The sequence below is a fragment of the Lepidochelys kempii genome, chromosome 2, assembly GCF_965140285.1.
Source record: "Lepidochelys kempii isolate rLepKem1 chromosome 2, rLepKem1.hap1, whole genome shotgun sequence".
Lineage (NCBI taxonomy): Eukaryota > Metazoa > Chordata > Testudines > Cheloniidae > Lepidochelys > Lepidochelys kempii.
Window position 1 is genome coordinate 27,065,659 of NC_136381.1, and position 15,219 is coordinate 27,080,877.

Sequence of the window (15,219 nt, forward strand, 5' to 3'; positions counted from 1 at the left end):
AAAGATCACTCCACTCCATATCTGGCCTCTGAGTCCTTGTCCTTAAAGGAACTCTGCACTACACTTTCAAAAGACGCACCTGGGAGCATAAATTCATAAGTCAGCTAGACACGAAAAATCGTGGACTCAATAGAGATACTGATTTTGTCTGATTACAACAGTCTGTAACCCACTGAGACCATGTCTACACATACAGCACTGCATGCATCTAAGGGCCTGTATGCCCGTGCAGTACATCTGGTGAAGATGCTCTATGGCGACAAGCATTTTAAAACCACCTCCCCAAGCAGCAGTAACTATGTTGGGTGGAGAAGCTCTTCCACCAACATAGCGCTGTCCAATCGGGGGAGTGGTTTATTTACACCCCGAGTGACACGAATTCTGCCAACATAAGTTGTAGTGTAAACATAGCCAAACTGTCCTTCATCCTATGGCTGCAGAGGTGTCAATTACCCACTTCGTTTTGAATAGTGTCTTGCAACATGTGTCAACTCCTTATGCTTAACAGTCAGTTCCACCATGTATTTAGTTGTGACTCTGATTACCTTTCCCAGACATGAAGAAGAGCTCCATTCGTATAAGCTCAAAAGCTTGTGTCTTTCACCAATAGAAGCTGGTTCAATAAAATATATTACCTCACCTACCCTGTCTCTCTCTCTCATCCTGAGACCAACACTGCAAGCTATATAGTTGCTTAAATAAATGTAGATAGCTAATGTACCTTCCAAGGTAGCAAAAAGATATACAAAATCTAGTGTAAAAGCTCTCTTGAGTTGTAAATCAACATGTTTTAATGGTTATATCAACCAATGAGAATGTACCTTTCTTTAGAAAATAGTTGAAGTGCAAATAGAAACAATTAAAATGGGTAATTTTTTACATTGAGGTTTTCCACATGATGTAAATAGCGTTGATTTAAATCAATCCACCCTGTTTTGGAGTTGGCAGGAATGCATGCTTAATAGAAAACATGTCTGACATTTCCTTGATTTTTCATTGGGCCACTCCGTTTTATTGGGAAATGGGATGTCATCTTCTACTTCTTTTACAAGGAGAGGCTGAAATGAGTAAGTTGCCCACATGGCAGTTATTAGTATAGTCATTTACTGATACCATGAACAAGTTATGGTGACTGAAGCCATTTTTATTGGTGAAGATCTTAACATTGTGTCAAACCATCTATAACCAAACTAAAAAAAATGTAGCAAGCTAAACAAATATTAAATAACACTAGATATGGATAGTACTTACCTGCTCCCTAAGAGTTGAGGATTAATTGGTTAATGTTTGTAAGGTGCACTGAAGATGTAAAGATCTATGTAAATGGCAAGTCAAATTATTTTTAAAAATACTTGCCAGAAAATCAAAGCAGAAAATATTGAAAATTGTTGCTAACATCTATTCACAATAACTTGAAGATGGTTGACAGTCAAGAAATAGTGATATTTTAATGCACCTGCTGATAATTCTAACTTCCAAATGTGACTTTAAAATGGATGTCTGGATTTTCAGTGTCTTAAAACCGTAAAAAGGGGTCCAAAATGCTGCACATCTGTCGGTTTGTATTTACAGACTCAGAGACGTTAAGGCCAGAAGGCACCATCATGGTCATCGAGTCCAGTGGTCCCCAAACTATTTAAGTTGTCCGTGCCCCCCATCCCCTCCCCTCCACCCAGAAGCTGCTGTCGGGAGCCGGGCTGGGAGCAGGGCCACATGCTAATAGAGAGGGATGACATCTGCACACCATTGATGTTAGAAGGGCATTTCTTTTCTACATAGACAGGACAAAACATAGAGTTTCATTTGTCACTCTAACTATTTATGGCCATAGCTGACAGAATGAAGGGTCTCCTGGTCTCTTCTCAGATTTGGTCTCGGGAACTTCCTGCATTTGTGTTTATGATCCGGTAGGCATTTCCCGGCCTAGCAAAGCGACGGCATGTTCCACAAGATTGCAAGCAGCCTTGTGGGATTCTTTGTGCAAGTTCCTATCTAGGAGATTTGTAGAGCAGCAGCCTGGTTCTTAAGTTCACACATTCATGTCCATTACTCAATATTCCAGAGACAATGCTAAATTTGGACAAATTGTACTCCGGTCTGTGTGTACATGAACTCCTATCCCTTCTCCTCCTCCTTTACAGCTACAAACACCAAGAGTGGAATGCAGATGTGCAATCACTCGAAGAAAAAGTGGTTACTAACTTTTCGTAACCATGTTCTTTAAGATGTTACACATGTCTGTTCCTTGGCCCACCGTCCTGACCCTCTGCATTGGAGTTGTCCACCAAGAAGGAACTGGGAAGCTTCATGGGAAGCAGGGCCCTTTATGTGGTGCATGATAATGGAGGGCTCTGAAGCCGCTCTGATGGGTACCACTGGGGGAAAAATTTCCAACGACTGCATCTGACAAATACATACAAAGAGTGGAATGGACTGTACATGTGCAATACATCTTAAATATTATCAGTTATGGAAGGTTAGTAATTTTGTACACTTCAAAAAGGAATTCAGTCATAGAATCATAGAATATCAGGGTTGGAAGGGACCTCAGGAAGTCATCTCATCCAACCCCCTGCTTAAAGCAGGACCAATCCTCGATTTTTTTGCCCCAGATCCCTAAACGGCTCCGTCAAGGATTGAACTCACAACCCTGGGTTTAGCAGGTCAATGCTCAAACCACTGAGCTATCCCTACCCGATTTGTCCATTTTGGACAAAATGTAGTACATGTTCATAAACATGTTTTGCAAGTGCTGAGTTAGCATGTTAATAATATTGGATAGGGCAATATTTACTAGCCTTCGAATGGACTAATTGTCAAGTTACTAAGTTTCTATATTTGTATTGGGGGTATCAGTGAGAAGCGGTGAACTGGTATCAGAACTGGAATCATGGCAATTGCTTCTTTCAGACTTAATTTGCGTGGGGTGAGGTGGGAGAAGAGAATTGATGAGGTCCAGCTTTATATTAAATACATGGGAGACTGTGTGGAGAACAGTTTTCAGGTAATCTGTAGTCTTTGTAATTGTCTGCACATTATTAAATAAAAATCCGTTTAATTCTTAGCATATGCATTTGACGTTTCCTTGAACAAGCATTTGTTAAATTCTAAGAGTGAACATTGTCTGAAACATGTAATATAGTTTTGGTCAATATTTAATAGATAAATAGAGGAAACAGTTTTGTGCTGCTAAATGATGGGGCAAATCCTCTATAGTTCATAGCATTTTTTAAATACACTTGTCACATGGTAGTAATTCAAAAGAGGTTAAACTATTACCTTAAAATATTGTAGCTTTTTTTTCAGTGTAGCTTCACTAGGATGACCAAAGTAGACATATTCAAGTTGTGAGAATTTGTTAAAATTTGTGAGACATCATCATAAAAATTGTCATCACCTGCAACTCCTGATATAATAAACATTTGTCCTTCTTGTAAAGAATACTATAGTTCAAGTTGTTTTTGTTAACATGAACCTTCTTCAAGGTATATGTATTCCGCTGTGGGTGCATGCGCTCCTTGCAGCTGACTGGAGAATTCTTGCAAGTAGTGTCTGTTGGCCTGCAGCTGCACCCACCCTCTCCTCATGCTTCTCGCTGAGGGTATATGGGGCAGTGTGGACCTGCTGCCTCTCCAGTTTGTTCTTACCACTGCATGGCCTGAGTTGGAATCTCCAGTGTCAACCTTTCCTTCTACCCTCTTTGTCTTCAAATCTGTAAATATTTCTAAGTTTTATACAGCTATTCTTTCTTCAGTGTAGTCAGTGTTAGCAATTTTAACAGATTTAATAATTTTATTAAGATAATGTTGAAGTAAAAAGAAAACGGTACAGAGTTTAGGCATAGAAGTTTCTGGTTATCAGGAAATAAGGTACAGATTATCAAGGGGTGTGAAATTCGGTTTAGGAACGGGTGGCATAAGGGATACATAATCTGCAATCTCCCCGATTGGGGGTAAAAGTTTAACCGATCAAAGTACAGACATTGAGATATGGGAGTATGTTGTCCATATAATGGCTATGTTCAGGTGTGGAGTATGAGTGGATACGATGATGGGGATGGATCTACCTTCATTTGGTGGGATTTAATGCTCAGTGAGTTTATGGTTCCAGTTCATATGGTCCAATGGAAAAAGCCTCTCAGTCTCTTTCCCATAGTGTATGCATGATGTCGTACCGGCTCACACCTCCTGGTACTGTCGGTGGCCGGTGATGTGTTCGATATAGATGTCCCTGGACCATCAGATGGTGTCCGAGACCATGAGGCGCCACAGGAGCCGTGCGTAGCGTCGACCGATCCCACAGGTCCGCAGCACACGCTTGTTACAGGGGTCCCAAGCGCCCAGGGCTACAACGATCAGGGCATCCATCTGCACCTCGTAGCCCTTTGCTCTCAGGGTGTCGGCCAGAGGGGCGTATTTTTCCAGGTTCCAAGCTCAGGCTTCTTGGAAGGCCGGGGTCCTGTTCTCAAAGGAGACCGTGATGTCGACGAGGATGATCTTTTTCTGGGCACCGTCAGTGACTACCACGTCAGGTCGCAACTGACTGTCAGTACCGGGGATGGCGCAGTTCACGGCGACCTCCACCAGGCGCGGTGCGATGGCTTTCACTAGGCGGTTCTGGATGGCATTGTGTATACTTAGTAATAGGTAGGATCCCCACCCCCCACATGCCCCTTAGCGTCTCCAGTACGGGACTTTGATTATGCAGATGTATGGGGCTTTAAAAACTGTTGTTATACCAATACAATAAAAACCAGCAGGATCTTATTAAAGGGGAAAAAGGCAAAATGCCACATTTATTGTGAATACAGAAAAAATCATAGTAAGCAGTTAGTTATAGCTATAACATTCCATTCAATTTCATATTTATTCACACATTCATTCATATACACACACACACACAGGTTCTGCAAGGTTATCATCATAGTTACCAGCCTTAGAGTTGCTCATGCCAAGCCGCTGGCCAGGTGGCCTGGACATGAGGAGGGAGCAGGGCCTTGTCAGATGCACATCTGATGCTCCTGGAAATTGGTTTGCAGAATCAGACACCAAAGAACTCACTTTCTAGAGTCCATTTTTATAGGAATTTCTTCCTATGCCAGTCTCTGGGAATTGCTTCATCATGCTGTTGCTGAATCAATCAGCAGATAGCACATTCCTGACGGCTCCGTGCTGCCTGATGTTATCTTGTTCTTTGGTTCTCCCAATCTTGAGGCTGTTGGGTGGATTCCAGTCTGCCCTCCAGGGGCCCTTTGGTTATTTCCACTTGACGCCTTCTTCAGCGGATGGACACTGGATTCTTAGGCTGGCACCTCCCTGATCATTCAGTTATTATCCACACCAAGCATCCATCCACATACATCCTCTATCTTTATTTTAATCACAATTGTTAACAAAGCGAGATGAATACAACAAAAGGGCGGGGAGTCTCTGGGTGCTGTTTCTGTTTTTACAGAGTATTGCTTTGAGTCTCTCTCTGTGTGAGTAGTTGTTGTTACAAAGAATTGCTTTGAGAACAGACTCTGTCTTAGAATGTGCTAACACAATTAGCAGCTTGCAAGTTTCACACATAGAGGGAGAGAAACAGTACCAAAAACCAAGAGACCTCTTAATTAGTAATACCCTGGAATTTAAACTATGGGGAATCAAACTCATTTGTGATTTTTAATACAGAACTTCTTTAATATGATCCAGCACTGTCCCTTGTCCCTGCTGCTTCTTCAGTGATGACCACCAGTGCTATCTGTACTGCCTTGGAGAACTTTCGTATCTCTGCTGAGTGCAGTATCTGTCGCTCCTTATGTTAGGTGTGAGAGGTGTGATGGACAACATCAGCAGGCACTTCATGGTGTATCATGAGTCAGAGTTATACAATTTAGTGGTGAATAGCACCTTTGCTCTGGGGGACCCTCATCTGGGCCTGTTCACCTCGAAGGTGAACAGGAAGTACAAGATCTGATGCTCCATGGGAGCACAAGGTCAGTACTCCAGAAGTGATGCTCTCCTACGGTCTTGGACAGAACACTTTTCTTCCTGTCCCTTGCTACCCACGAATCTACATAAAATTCAACAGGACAGAGCACAGGTCATCTTCATCATGATAGTTCTGCTTCCCAAATCTTCTACAAATGTCAACCTATTCAATTCTCAGCATTCAACCCTTCCCAGATCTCTTTACTTAAGAGACTGGCAGGGTCAGGCATCCCAACCCAGATGCCCTTCACTTCACAGTTTGGTATTTGGATGGGTGTTTGACCTAGAATATTCCTACTCCAAAATTGTGCAAGCTGTTCTCAATAATAGAAGGAAGGTCTCCACCAAAAAATGTTATCTAGCCAAGTCAAAGTGTTTTTGCCTAGCCTTGCATGTCTCCAGAGACCATAGATATTCCTACTATATTGAATTATCTCCGTACCTTAAGATGGTGGGTCTTTCCTGTAGTTTGCTGTGGCTTCACCTGGCAGCAGTCCAGTGTGTGTCATGCACCAATGGACAGCTACTCTCTCTACTTACCTAGCCATGTCTAGCTAGGTTCTTTAGAAGTTTACTAAAAACCTTTCCACTGGTAATGAAGCCAGTCTGTCCTTTGGACCATAAGTTAGTACTTTGGGCATTCACTTAGTCACTCTTCTCAACCTAGCTATATGTTCATTTTTTCACCTGTCAATAAAAGTCACCTTCTTCATCGTCGTCATTTAATCTAGATGAGTGGGTGAACCTGAAGCCCTAACGGCAGACCCGCCATAGACAATATTCCATAAAGACAGTCTCTCTGTAACTGCACCCAGATTCTAAGATAGTTTTGGAATTTCACTTCAATCAGACTATCCACTTACCTATATTATTCCTGAAGCATGATGCTTTCAGCAAAGAGAGGAGACTTTATTCCCTCAATGCAAGCATTGGTGTTTTAACTGCAGAGAACAAAACAGATCAGAAAGTCACCTAGACTGTTTGTTGCCATAGCTGAACGAGGTAGAGGACAAACTGTTTCTTCCCAGGGACTCTGTAAGTGGCTCTCTGTACCCTGCTTTTAGTTGTCACACCTTCCTTCTTCTCAAGGGTTAAGGGCTCACTCTTGTGTGAAAGCTAGCAGTGTCAGTAGCATTATTTCAACAGGTACTGTTGCTTGATATTTGCAAGGCAGCAATGTGGAGTTCCATCCACACAATTCACAAGAAATTACAACATTCTTCGAGATGTGTGGTCCTTATCTGTATTCCACTACCTGCCCTTCTTTTCTTGTGCTTTGGATCTTTCTGATTCACTGGAAGAGAAGGAACTGGAGAGGCAGTTGGTCTAACCACCCCTTATCCCCTCTGGGGTGCAGGCATGGACACTACTTGCAAGAATTCTCTGGTCTTAGTTGTATGGAGTCCATGCGTACCCACAATGGAACACAGATAGGGATCACATATCTTGAAGAACAAAGGGTAGCTAACTTCCCTTTTCAGTGCATCTCTCTGCTACTGTCAGCAGTGTGTGTCCTCACCAGCACAGGGCTTGTATCAAGTGTACTGTCAGTGTGGGTAATTGTGGGATTGCTTCTGAAAGCCAGTAGCAGTCGATGTAAGCAGTGCAGTGTCTATACTGACACTGCGTTGACCTAACTACATCAACATTGATGCTCTGCCTCTCATTGAGGTGTAGTTAAGTCAACGTAGCGGGGCAGATGCATGGGCAGGAGCGAAATTTTAGTGTAGTTATATAACTTACATAGTCAGGTCAACATAAGCTGCCTTGCGTTGACCTAACTCTGTAGTGTAAAAACCATTCCTTAGCGATCTCTCTTTCTCTCTCTCAAGATGGGTAATAAAATTATTATTTTTTAAAAGCAAGAGTTAATTTAAATTGAACAATTGTTTGCCTTTTTAAGGATGGAATAATTGTAAAATTTGGAATAAAGGTTATAAAGGCATTAATGGGTTTAGTGCAAAATAAGTCTTTAATTTAAGTTTTCTCCAGGTGTAGTGTGGGTGTTTTTAACATACCCTTTCACTGGTGATTTGAATGAACATGATTGTAAATAAAAGTAGACCTACATTTTCAAAAATGTCCAAAGATTCTGTGTGCCCAACTTGAGACATTTTAAGAGTCTGATTTTTTTGTGGAGAAGTCCTCAGGTTTGTAAAACCTGTCAGAATGAACACTCAGAAGCAGACACATCCAGACTTGCTAGTCACTTCTGAAAATTGAGGCCTGTAATTTTAGTTGCTATCAGATGAATTGTTCATCTTGTTTTCTGGGTGCTCAGATATTACGGTGGTGATAATATGCTGCTTTTCCAAAAAAAAAAAAAAAAAAAATGTGAATTGAACAAGAATATGCCAACCCTGATGGAGTGCTGTAGATCGGTCAGGATAAAGATCTTTGTATTTTAAAATAGCCATTTGGACTCTTTTAAAATGAGGAAGAAGAAAGAAAGAGGGGGGCGGGGAGAGGAAAGACTACCAGACCCATTTGTACCCTATTTTTAAGTTGAGTCATAAATGACTTGAAGATATTTTGTGATATGTAGGAGGGAATGTGGTTTAACTGTTACAGCATGAGACTGGGAGTCAGGAGATCAGGATTCTATTCTCAGATTTACCATTGAGTCACTGTATGAGCTTTCGTGAGTTAATACCCACTTCGTCAAATGCATGTAGTGAAATTTCCAGAGGTAGGTATAACTATGCAAACAAGAATCAGGCTAGGGATAACAAGGTTAGTGCAATCAGGGAGGATGAGGCCCTCTTCTAGCAGTTGAGGTGTGAACATCAAGGGAGGAGAAACTGCTTTTGTAATCGGCTAGCCATAGACAGGCTTTGTTTAATCCTGAGCTGATGGTATCAAATTTGCAAATGAACTGAAGCTCAGCAGTTTCTCTTTGAAGTCTGGTCCTGAAGTATTTTTGCTGTAGGATGGCTACCTTTAAATCTGCTTTTGTGTGTCCAGGGAGGTTGAAGTGTTCTCCTGCAGGTGTTTGTTTTTGTATATTGCCATTCCTTATATCTGAGACTGTGAATGGCTAGCCAACTACAAAAGCAGTTTCTCCTCCCTTGGTGTTCACACATCAACTGCTAGAAGAGGGCCTCATCCTCCCGACTGAACTAACCTCTTAATCCCAAGCCTGATCCTTGCTTGCATATTTATAGCTGCCTCTGGAAATTTCCACTACATGCATCCAACGAAGTGGGTATTCACCCACAAAAGCTGATGCTCCAATATATCAGTTAGTCTATAAGGTGCCAAAGGACACTCTGCCACTTTTACAGACCCAAACTAACACAGCTACCCCTCTGATACTTGTCACCTGATTTGATCACTCTCATTATAGTGTGTATGGCAACACCTATTTTTTCATGTTCTCTGTGTGTGTGTGTGTGTGTTTGTATATATGTATCCACAACTTCTGTGTGTGTGTATATGGATCCCCTCCCTGATCCACAACTTCATAATAAATAACCCCCAAATTGTTTGTGCTGATATAATCAGCACTATTTCTTCACATTGTTTCCATCATTCTGTAAAGCATCACTTCCTTAACTGAAAGAACTGAAAATCACTGCGTGCATCAGATGAAGTGGATTTTAGCCCACGAAAGCTTATGCTCAAATAAATTTGTTAGTCTAAGTTGCCACAAGTACTCCTTGTTCTTTCAGTTAAGGAAGTGATGCTTTACAGAACGATGGAAACAATGTGAAGAAATAATGCTGATTATATCAGCACAGACAATTTGGGGGTTATTTATTATGAAGTTGTGCAAACGCACAGTTTTGTTGGAACCATAGCTGTTGCTAAAGATTCAAACATGCTTTTATCTGTGCTTGGTAAAAAGTTACTTTTTCTTTCTGATAGGGATTTTCATCATAATTGATTCTTTTGTAGTCATTTTTCAGAGACAGAGTTGCTAGCTATGGATACTTTATCGATCCTTTGAGACTTTTCTACTCAGCATACATGTTTCCTCCGTTATTATTTATCTGCTAAAAATAGTGAAATCAGGAAGTGGTGATTTGCAGATGTGGATGCTTTTACTTTTCCTACTGTCACAGTTTTAGGATAACTGCACCTGTTTTTCCCCTCCCTGATCCACCAAGGGCACCCACTACAGGCTTCCAGCTCTTAGCTGTCACCACTCTTGGGCGAAGACTCGCATATCATTCCCTTCTGATTGGGGGTTCTCTAAAGCTGCACTGTTCCCTGCCTGCATTGTGATAGACTAAAAGGCCAGCATCGGCACTTTGCTTTCTCATTGGAGGCTATGACCAGTGTATTACCCGCAGTTATAAGTTACCACACAACTCTTTCTGAGAAAGCACATTTATTCTTATGGTGAAAACATTAGAGAAAACATATTAAACACAATAAAAGAAGCTGCATGCATGCTAAAAAGCCTACCAGAGGTCACCCCCAACTCCTAATTTGGGTTCTGTGGTAGGTGTCAGTCTTTCAAAACCCAGAACTGGATTTTCCCTGTGTTTACAAATTCATAACTGTCTCAGAACCAGAACCCTGATTGGGCAGTTCAGCTGTTTCTTTATATAGCTCAGGCCTTTGATCTTCAGTCTTTGGGACCAGATAATCAACAGAAAATTACCTATTCCTCAGGACATAGCTTCAAAAGATGGGGCTTTTGCATAACAGGAGATGGGGAATTTGCATGATCTCTTCCTAGGTACTCCCCAGGAAAACCATTTCAGACTTTTATTGTCCCAAAAGTCCATTCTTGTCTGGCACATTTTCATTATAGTCTTTTGAACTCCCTAGCTCACATCCCATCGCTCCCCTAGAGAGGTTACACAGAATCCTGGCACACAATAATTAATATACTTTGTATTCAATATAGTGGACCCCAAAGATACCTAAACTTAATTCAATAAAGTCTCACAAGGATATTGCAGGAAATTGCGATATCTGTCACATCTACCTTCTGCTAGAAGCCATTATTTACAAAGTACACATTGCTGACTCTGTTTCTAGAAAGGCAGAGTTTGAGAACTTCTCTTGGAAGTATTGTTCTCGCCACATATTCACCAATTACCTTCCAGGTTTGCACTGAAGAGTATGAGACATCTTTACTCATGCTTGTGAAGGGCCTGAAATGCTTTCCTATTGTCTTGTCTCTCTTTAATGCTGGACCTATCAAAAGTTAGATTTTCAGACTAGGTCATGCATGCACCATCATTTTCTGAGTACCCCGAAAGAGCCTCATTATACACAGCTCTTCAAAAAGGTGTGCTTTTTAAAATCCCAGATTTGACCTCTTTGTTCAAAGAAAATTGTTCCCTCTCCCTTTAAGTCCTTAAGTTACTTTTGTGAAAAGTCATTTTTTTCTCATGTTGATTTCATTTGCCCAGAAAGTGGGGGAACAAATAATACTTTCATTCAAAACTTTCTCACTTTCCATTCAGATCTGATAACAGTTCCCTTCCTTTAACCAAAGCAGCCTTTTGTTTCCATATGCATACATTTATTATGTGTGTGTTCCGTCTAAGTCCTGCTTTAAACAAAAAGATTTTTATGTCAGAAGTCTGTGCGTTTTTATACTAGTCTACCAGTAGAATTTAGACTCTTGAACAACCTCTTCATACTGTTTTGGAGACATAAAGAAGGATGCAAAGCTTCTCTGACCAGCCTGAATCAAGGGATGGATGGATTTTTGCTTGCATCTCCTTTTCCTAATATATGGAGTGCTTCCTATGGAGATACCTCTTAAAGGATGAGGTGACAGGAACAGCAACTTCCTAGAATTTGATTGGTGTTTCTGAATGTCTTAGCTAGTGGGTTGTACTTTAAAACTGGTTATCTGATTAGCCCATGCCTGTAAGTTTGCAGGAAAAACTACTAACGGTTTATCTCCAAAGCAGTAGGTCTAAATTGAGTTGTGTACCATGACCTGGAAAGAGGTGGCATTTTCAGCATTCCTTTAAAAATAATCAACTATTTGTTCAGCCTATATTTTTTGAGCAGTTACTGGCTCTTAATTTACTCTGTCGTTTCGGTGAATGTGTGCTTGCTGCTCAGCAGTCATCATGTCATCTATGGTGGCATTGTAGACTCTGTTTTGCATTGATACAAACCTTTACATGCACTCCTGACCAGTTCTGGGGATTCACAAATGATATTGAGAAAGTTGACATCCTCTGGGGGTGTGTACAGGTGACGCATGGGGTATGTGTATTGTGCAAACCTGCAGCAGCGAGTCTCGGCCTGGGTGAACTGACTTGGGCTCATGCTACAGGGTTAAAAATAGCAGTGTAGATGTTCAGGCTCAGATTGAAGCCCAAGGTCTGAGACTCAACCCCGCTGTCAGGATTCAGAGCCTGGGCTCGGGCATCTATACTTACATTTTTAGTCCTGCAAGCCTGAGTCAGTTGACCCAAGCTCTGAGATTCAGTGCCACGGGGTTGTTCTTTTGCAGTCTAGACATAGCCTTAAATTGTGAGCTGTTTGGAGGATAGACATTACAGAGTGGAAGGTAAAGTGCCAAACATGCTCTTGATGCTCTAGAAGTAAGGTGCCCATGTAATCACAGATACAATACTTGCATCTTTTTGGGATGTGAGAGAGAGAATACTGAGATGTTAACATATATTTTAAATAATTACAAAGAGTGGGAAGTGTGGCAGATCTTTTGGCCACAGGGCAACTATAAGCAGGCTTTGGAATTTACAGTTTGCTTGCTGTCTAGTAAGTTGGAAGAATATTTGTTCACTCCTGAGAAATGTGCGCTAATATCTTCAGCAAATATGGATGGGTTTATTTCCCTCCTGTAAAGAACACAAATTTATGTCTGAAGATGTAGGGGGTACATTTTGAAAGTTATCCTCTACTCTTGCTAATTATGTAGCTACCTTATGTTATGGCTGTTATATTTCTGTATGTGCATGAGAGTTTGGTTAAAAAAAAAAAAAGAAACTGGTGTAAACTGAACTTTGCAAGTTTTACAGCTGCAAACGTAATTTTTAAGAATTTGCCTATTGATTGACTATTAGTGTCAATTCATTTGATTATCTCACTGAAATCTAAAATTGTTGATTTTTTAAATGGCTGCTGTGCCTCAGGGCTGGTCTGCATTGGGAGCTTACATTGGTATAGCTATGTGTCTCAGTGGTGTGAAAAATCCACACCGCCTGAGAGATGTATGACAACCTAACTCCCAGTGTAGACAATGGTAGGTTGACAGGAGAATGCTTTCATTTCTCGGGGAAGTGGCTTATCTCTACCAATGGGAGAAACCCCTTCTGTCAGTGTAGGTAGAGTTTACACTGAAGGGATATAGTGGTGCAGCTGTAACAGTTTAAATGTAGACAAGCCCTCAGTTATCTATTCAAAATGCCTGAACTGTGATAAAATGATAATCCATTATACATTTTTTTGTAATTAGAAAGATAGATTGCACCACATTAAACATTGCTTAATAAGATTGTATTACATAAAGGCAGTCTGCTTAAATGAGACACTTAGTGGAAATAATTTACTCGTTGGCTACAATACAACGCAATTCTTAGTATAATAATCCTGACAAAATGGCTGTTTTTTCTCTACCTTCTAAAGTAATGTACCACATATTAAAAAAGAAGTGTAAATATTAAAGATTAATGCATACAACTGCCTGACAGTTGCAATAGGTGGCTCCAAATGGGAGGGACACAATTACTGTGTGTATTCCTGAAAATGTACAACAGTTTCAGTATTATCTCGTATTTACATTCAAAATAAACTGTTTTTACTTTTGGTTCCCATAAATCTGCTTTCTCATGTCATAGTTTTCAAAATTATCTTCAAACTTATGATGTTTGATACTATTAAAGAACTCAGTTACACTAATTTTACTCTTGAACAGAATGTTCCTGTTGAACAGAAATTTATTTTTGCTGTGAGACACATAATATCAGAATTGTTTTACATAAATGAACGAGATAGTGAATGCAATAAACTGTGTAACAGTTCATTGATAAGCTTAGCAGTGAACTCCAAATGAGAAGTATTCTGATTAACCAAAATAGTTTTATTCTGACTTTATACGACAAGTTCCAATTTTTAATATTATCTGTGTTGAGTAGTGACTGAAATAAACCAATCTGATTTTATAGTTGTAAAAAATGTAACTTGCTCAGGTTTAATTGTAGGTGTTCTCGAGAAATAATTTTTAGAAGTTTATGCTTTAGCATTCTCTTTATTTCATCTAGTTCAATACCAGATGGAAATGATGCGAAGCCTTCGCCACGTAAATATTGATCATCTTCATGTTGGCTGGTACCAGTCTACTTACTATGGCTCTTTTGTCACTCGTGCCCTCCTGGACTCCCAGTTCAGTTACCAACATGCAATTGAGGAGTCTGTAGTTCTCATTTACGGTTAGTATGAGGTTTCCTTTATTATTCTTTTCCCCTCTTAATATTATTACTACTATTTTTGTATTCTGTCTTTTGCCTGTAAGAGTAGCCTGGCAGGCCTTTTCAAGTAAATACCAACCCTGTGTCTACAGCAGCCTCAGCAGCAGCTAAGTCTAGACAGGGTTTCCTTCTTTCTGTTTATTTTTCTTGCTATCAGAGCCCTGATGTGTACGTTTTGGAATGCTGGAGTAGCTGCTTCATTTTTATTCCTCCATCTCCCCTCCCTCGTTGAAGGGACTGGTGGAACTAGACCAGATGTCTAAAACCCCCGATTGCTAGAGTGTCTGGCTCTGTACGTGACTGACCAATCATAATACAAATTGCCAAATTTTTTTATACCTCTGACAGAAGCATACAAAACCTGGACTGTTTCTTAGCACAAAGATTTTTTTATTTTCTGCCTATTTAATGGTGTTTCCTCAAGCTCTCCAGACCAGATGTTCTGTGCTGTATCAGAACCGTAGGCAATTTAACAGCTTTATAGCCTCCCCCTCCCCGAACACTCACAGTTTGCCATATCTGGCAGACTTGCGTATAGTTTCCAGCTGAGAAGTAAATGTAACGTCCTGAGTATCTGTCAGAAAAAATACTAATGAATACGATCAATCTTATGAGCTGCCCCAAAATTGTTTCAGTATGTTAACAATTGGATTACAGTAAAGAACAAGTTGTTAAAGTATACTTATATTGGCTGGAAACATTGCATCATCAGACCTTGATGAATTTTCCACTTGTTCAAGTCTATTTTGGTTTTCATTTTATCACTGATTGCTAAAAGTTTGACTGTGTTAAATTTCAGACATCATGAATGTTAACAGTTTTTATTCTAATATTGG

At 40.4% G+C, this 15,219-nt stretch overlaps 1 protein-coding gene across 2 annotated transcripts in view; it reads left to right on the plus strand.

The window, feature by feature from the left end:
• The window catches only part of EIF3H (eukaryotic translation initiation factor 3 subunit H), a 120,354-nt gene that overhangs the window by 84,006 nt on the left and 21,129 nt on the right, over positions 1-15,219 (plus strand). For both annotated transcript variants that reach the window (XM_073330287.1, XM_073330286.2), the window contains exon 3: positions 14,177-14,344. In XM_073330287.1, the coding sequence (XP_073186388.1) occupies positions 14,177-14,344 (168 nt within the window). The remainder of the gene's footprint in view (positions 1-14,176; positions 14,345-15,219) is intronic.